At 37.6% G+C, this 6,705-nt stretch overlaps 1 protein-coding gene across 1 annotated transcript in view; it reads right to left on the bottom strand.

The window, feature by feature from the left end:
- LOC122070924 (transcriptional elongation regulator MINIYO) overlaps positions 1 to 4,901 on the bottom strand; it is a 24,847-nt gene extending 19,946 nt beyond the window's left edge. The window contains exons 1-3 of the mRNA XM_042635175.1: positions 4,590 to 4,901; positions 3,346 to 4,420; positions 508 to 635 (exon numbers count right to left, since the gene is read on the bottom strand). Coding sequence (XP_042491109.1) covers positions 508 to 635; positions 3,346 to 4,420; positions 4,590 to 4,817 — 1,431 coding nt within the window. The 5' untranslated portion in view covers positions 4,818 to 4,901. The remainder of the gene's footprint in view (positions 1 to 507; positions 636 to 3,345; positions 4,421 to 4,589) is intronic.
- Positions 4,902 to 6,705: the final 1,804 nt, after the last annotated feature.

Below are 6,705 nucleotides of genomic sequence, written 5' to 3'. Positions count from 1 at the left end.
CCCCCCCCCCTTTTGAACAAGACCACTAAAAAGAAACCCGCTCAGAACAGGGAATACCTCACCCACTAATGCCACTTAAACCATAAACAAAAACAGTGCAAAGATACCCCCCTGGCCCCCAAGCAAAGCCCCATTTTGGAATATATATCCTCTCCCCACCGGTAATGCTTTTCAATCTTTGAAGCTCACCTTTTCCAATTTTCTATATTATCATCTCAGAGTTCCAAGATCTCAGATCTCTACTCAGCCAATGATATTAGCTCCAATCTCTTCAGCAACAAGTTTGCAGTAAACATCATAAACGCCAAGAATACAATTGGAAGGCATATTAGAATACAATGGAATGTAGACTATGTAGTAATATGATTCTATCAAGGATATTAGCATTTGGATGTTATCATGCACTGCCTCCCACCCATAAGTAGGTAAAGTGACTAATATTTAAAGTATTTCCTAGTTGCTAAAGAGCATAATAGTACTATGAGCAAAAGATGTATGTAAACTCACCATGCTTCTAGTCATTGCTATTGCCTCTTTAACTGTGTACCCCAAAGCACCAGGATCCCCTTCAGTTCGCAAGAAATCACGTTCAGTGACATTATCAACACTTAATTGACCGCGATTGGGGATATCACCTATAGAATGAAAAAGAGGGTATGGGGTTCAAAGCCCAACTGTCAGATTTTCAGTGATAACTGATGCTGAATAAATGAATCAAATCAAAATAACTTTACTTGCTACACTGCAGACATGAATGAAACTGAGAACCTCTAGCTTTAACCAAACCCAGTCAAAGCACAAAATCTTTTAACAATACCATAAGAACTAAGATGAAATAGAAAGGAAGTTGGCAACAAATGATGGGCCAATATATCCAAGAAAATAAGCACAAAGCACATCATGATGGGAGTGAATTCATAGCCTAATCTGAATCCTAGCTCTTTCAGCAAGTTCAGGTCAATGTGCTGGCTAAATTCTTCATCTGTAACAGGGTACTTCATATGCTCCTAGGGGAGCACATGACACACAAGGGTATGAGTATGTATTCAACACCCACCATAAGTCAAACACTTGGACATGGCTATGAAGAAGTAGAAGAAAAAGATTAACCCCTTTCCTTTAACGCACTAACCCCCTTTTTGACACATTTTAGCCTAGCAGCCCAAATCACCATGTCCTTGTATCCGAAGTTTTTGAGGAGAGATGGTTCCAAGTACTCAACAAATACATGTACCTAATCATAGAGCCGATGCCGATCCCATCTAACATAATCCTTCATATAAGCAAGGCTAAAACAAAAATATCCAGCTTAATAAGAAGGGCCAGATGTAAACGCATCACAGACATTCTCAACCTAAAAAAATTGGCAGCAATGTTCAAAACGAGACCAGGAGGCAGACCAAAGAGGCTACTAGGTCAAGCCAACCTGACGGTATACACATGCATGTTTTCTTACAGCTGATAAGCCGCTATATATGAATGTTCCCTTCTATCTACCACCCCCCATAAGAGCAGCTCATTAAATATATATATATATATATATCTACAATAAAAGGGACAGTTTTCAATATATTTAGTCTACCAAAAATAATTCATTCAAATAGTTTTCAAGACTTTGAATATGCAATCCCCCATTAAATATTGGGCCGACTAATAAGCTCATGATTGCAGGACCATCCCGAGGAAAGATGTCAGTTAGAAGTTTACCATGGTTTATTCATAGAGATATAATCAGTTTATTGCATGGCTTTTGGTATGGAATATTCCTGTTTAGATAAAAGAATGGTTCTCTTCTTTTTATCAAGTTTCATTATCAGACTGAAACTGTTAATGTGAATAGTTTGTTTTCTTATTTGCTTGTTTTCTTCTCTTGCTTCAATTAATCAAATCTGCTATTTCAATTTATAGGGTTGTATCTATCAAAACAATCAGGTCAGATTATTAACTTGCTTCTTTTTTTCTTTTTTTCAAGTTCTGCATGTTTCTTTCTAATTAACTATATATTATCAGCTAAAATCTCAAACCGTTCTCTGTTTTGTCATTTGAAATTAAGTTCTGATCTGCTTGGGATCCAAAACTACTCTTTGAATTCTGAATCTAGTTCAGGGTTTATAAATAAACTGAAACCCTAGGACAGATAACAAAATTTATGATCCAAGGATAAGTTCTGAACTTCTGACTAGAATTCAGGGTTGTCCAAGGTTCTCTTTACATATAACAACAACTCAGCCTTTTCCCAAGGTTCACTTTACGTACCACATTTAAATTCTAATCCATTTCTGAGATTTCTTCTGTAAATATCAAATATATTTGAATTCAGAGTTCAGATATAAATCTCGGAAACCCTAGCATAGGATCCAACCGATTTCTCCTTTTTAGCCCATTAAAAATCAGCCCCTCAATCAAGGGGCCAACTATTACACCCATTAGTCAATGAGTCACCAACATTATCCTTCTCTTAAAAAAATTTGAAATCAATCGCATAAGATTATAAGTAACATCCAGTAACCTTCGCTGAATGCTTTAACCATTTGAGTCAGAAAGTTTTAACGGACAACCTGATAATTTGAACAGCTTATTCCGCTACTTAAACCAGTTTTTGTAATTGGAGAGTCCTGACCCAAAGCACATCCAGTCTAGTCCATGTTTCAGAGCAACAATTGCACATACACATTTATGGTCCAAATTTTCACCATTCGCTGGCCAATCAAACTTTAGCATTCACAATAATAGCCAAATCACTATTAAGTTACTCAAGGCAAAACTGTAACTCAGAGACTGATATTTCAACACCATTCTGACAATTTCAAGTTCAGAAATTAAGTTCAACTTCGAGCGTCTTGGGCATGGAGATTCTAAAATTAAAACTCCATTTCTTGTCGATGTTGGATTCTAACATTTGTTTATCTAAGCTTCTAGGCATTTTCTTCAAATGTCCTAACAATACTGCAGGGTAAAGATCACTACTTGATCAGCTAAGATGACAATCAACAGATCCACTGATCATAATAAAATGCAAATTCTCATACAGCTGACCTGTGGACATGTAGAATTATTTTCATTAAGAATGTTACTTGGATCAGGACAATGAATAAATGGGAGCAAAAAAAAAAACTCACACACCAAAAACACATGAAGGAGCTCAGCACAAGAGGAAAAACAAAGAAAAATAAAAGAACATAAATGTAGAACGAGACAAGATTCGAACTAACAAAGAAATAAGAAACATTTGATGGAGAGATTGAAGAAGTAAATAAAGTTCAACCCAGTAACTCATGCTCAGTAAAAGGTACCAAAAGAAAATAAAAGGCTCACACAATTAAATTTTAAGCATTTAGTTCTAACCAGTCTTAGTTCCTTGGATAAAATCATTTTCCAAAACAGTCCCATCCAAGGAAAACCTCAATGTCCTGACTGATTCAACTCTCTCACTCCACGCACTCCACAAGCTGTTTTGGATGTTTAACATCTGCAAACCACCACTATTTTTATGTCCCTCGTGTTTGTCCTTGGCAGCTGTTTCTTTCGCAATATGAAACTTTTCACCAACTTCAGAGTGTGAAGCACCTTTTGGGGCTTTGTCCAAGAGATTCTCGTGTTTGGGAGTACCCAGCTGGCTACTACTATCTAGATCTGATGTCATAGTTTTCTGCTTCTGCAATTTATTCTGCCCACGCTTTTTTAGCAACCCTACTAATCCAGGCTTCATTTTCTCCATTATTTCAGTCTGTGCTTCAGCAATCTCAGCAGCTGACATTTGTTGCAACCTTGCACGATTCTCAGCATCAATTTGACTCTCAATGGATTTGGGTCCCTCACATTGAATGTCTTCTTGATCAGTTGAAAATTTCAGATTATCATGTTCCACTTTGGACATTGACCCTTGAATTCCTGAAAATGAATCAGCTTTAATAGAAACCCCACTTTTAAATTGAGAACTCATTGAATTGTTATGCCGTTCTTCCCCCATTTCTTCATTGGTGGATGTATCAAGCAAACCACTAATCTTTTCTCCACTTTCAGTCTCTTCTGTTCCTTCACTCTTGTTGCTAACTTCCACAAAGGTCAGCCCCTCTATATTCTTTTCTTGGTTAACAGTAGAACCATCACCTTCCGGTAGAAGGGAGAATTGATGAAGCAACTTATCACTTTTGTCTGTAATTTTGGCGTTTCCTCTTTCTGCATCTGGTTTCCCACCTTCTACCATGGCAGGCTTATCAATTCCCTTCACTTGGGTAACAGTAGATCCGTTGGCTTCCCCTAGTAGTTCTCTCCACCGGCTAAAATTCAAACTTTTCTTCTGTTTCTTATGTATTGGATTGGCAAAAGCCGAAATAGGATCAAAATCAGTCTCATCTTTATCTTCATTGTCATCATCTACATCATTATGTTGCATTTGACTACCCAACGGAGCCCAATGCTGCGAAAACCGTAATTAAATCATCTGTTAAAGATTATTCCATATGTTTTGACTGCTAAATTAAGTTCCGATTGAACTATAATTTTCAAATAGATTAACTGGGAAATTTTAGACAAAAGAGAAAAAGAAAAAAGAGTGACACAGACACAGGAGGTGAGAGAACGCTTACAGGACCATGTGAGCGGTGGCGAGCAACAGGGAAAGGAAGAACAGTGGGGCGAGGGAAAGAGGAGGGACCAGGAGGTTTCTTGTCACTGGGTGTGGTGGTGGTCGTGGAGAAACCCTTTTCCACTATTCTTCCGACGAGATGTGAGATACCAGCTTCTTCCTCCATTTTGCTGCTAGAGACGCCTGGAAGATTTCGGATTGATAAACCCTTCTCGTTCGACTTCTCCATGGGTTAACTTGACAATGAAAACTGAACCAACGCTACTACATATGAAGTAAGCAATTGCGAGGCAGGAGCAGGAGCAGGAGCAGGAGCAGGAGCCTATGCCGCTCTCTACCGATTAAAAAAAGAAAAAGAACTCTATGCCGCTTATGTGCACGACTAGAATTAGGGGTGTCAATTCCTAAACCGAACCGGTAAAATCGGTCGGACCGAACCGATAACAACCTGAACCGAACCGAATCGAAGCCTTATTGGTTCGGTTCGGTTTCAAGTATTGTAACCCCAAAACCAAACCGAACCGCACCGAAAACCGGATGAACCCGAAACCAAACCGAAACCGGCTCAAAACCCAGACCGAAACCGAAACCAAACCGGTAAGAAACCGAATCACTCCAAAATTCATTAAAAAAATTAAAATTTGAATAGTTTTGTATACATTTGTATGGAAAATCGAATTCAAACTAGACCAAAAATCAAAACCAACCCGGTTACAAATCGATTTAAGAAATCGAAGTTCAACAATTCATCATTTGGTTGTTTCCTAATGGCTTCATACCGGTTTAAAAAACCGATCCAAACCGAAATGAACCTAATAAATCCAAACCGGTACCAACCCGAACCCAAACCGCACCGAAACCGACACCGGACCGAAACCGATAAATCCTTATTGGGTCGGTTTCGGTCACTTCCAAACTCACACCGAAACCGGTGGAATCGGACCGAAACCGCACCGACCCGGACCGTTGACACCCCTAACTAGAATAATGACCAGGGTCTTATTTAGGACTCCAGGTCCCGTTTACATTCCTTAAAACTATGGTCCCCTTTGAAACGTTCCCTAATAAGTTTTATGGCAAATTTACATCCACTTCCCCTCACATTTGCTTTTATTATATCCACCCCCTCCTCTTCTGTCTCACCTCGTTCCTCTCTAGTGACCTTTCATCTATGATTTATGGCGGACTACAAGAGTAATATCTCTAGAAGGTAAGAATGTAAATTTTCCTAAGTTTTTTTGGGACTAAGTATTTGAGAAAATGTTTTTCTTACAGGGGAGTGTGGTTATGTGCCTAGATACAATGTTGTGGTTATGAGGTGGATAGGTGTGTGGTGGGGGTAAGGGTGTTAATCGGTTCGGTTCTTATGTGTAAATAGTTCTATTTGGTTTCGTATAAGATCTTTTAGGTAAAATCAAAATCGAATCATTTAATAAATGATTTTATACGTTAAAACTAAAATCATTTATAAAATGTTTCGGTTTAAATGGTTTTCTTATGTTTACTAATTTTTTATCCAAACAATTTATTTACCTTTAAATTTTTTTAGTGAAATTGATGTAAATTGTAGCACTGAATTGAATTGTTTATTGTTATATGTTTTTTTTTTAAATTGTGGTTTAATATAAACTTAAATTTTTTTTTGAATGTATATAAACTTAACGATGAATGACTTTAATTTACTATGTATGTGTTAATCGGTTTAATGATTTATTAAAACAGTCTACCAATGACTTAAACTTTAAAACCAAAACTGAATCAGGGTTTCAATTTTAAAACCATAATCGAACCATTTAATGAACGGTTTCATGGTTTTGGTGTCAACGGTTCGATCCAATTTCGATAAGCGGTTTTGACTTCAAATTCACATATTTAGTTGAGGGTGTTTCGAAATGACCAACCGCCGCCATGAAAGGGAAAAATACCCCTTTTTGGATGCTTCTTGATGTGATTCCATTGGTCCTTGTGTATGAGTAAGGACCAAACTTCTCTTAAGTATTTTTTATTTTTTTTTATCATATGAGGAAAAAAAATGTTCGCTAAGTCAATAACTACTTGATTGTGTGGCCATTGCGCTAGCAACTACGCCAGTGGAAGAGTGCATGTGAAGACTTTCA

Source organism: Macadamia integrifolia, unplaced genomic scaffold (assembly GCF_013358625.1).
Source record: "Macadamia integrifolia cultivar HAES 741 unplaced genomic scaffold, SCU_Mint_v3 scaffold_157A, whole genome shotgun sequence".
NCBI classification, from domain to species: Eukaryota; Viridiplantae; Streptophyta; class Magnoliopsida; order Proteales; family Proteaceae; genus Macadamia; species Macadamia integrifolia.
The sequence above is the reverse complement of the archived record's forward strand: the minus strand, read 5'-3'. Positions and strand labels throughout refer to the sequence as shown.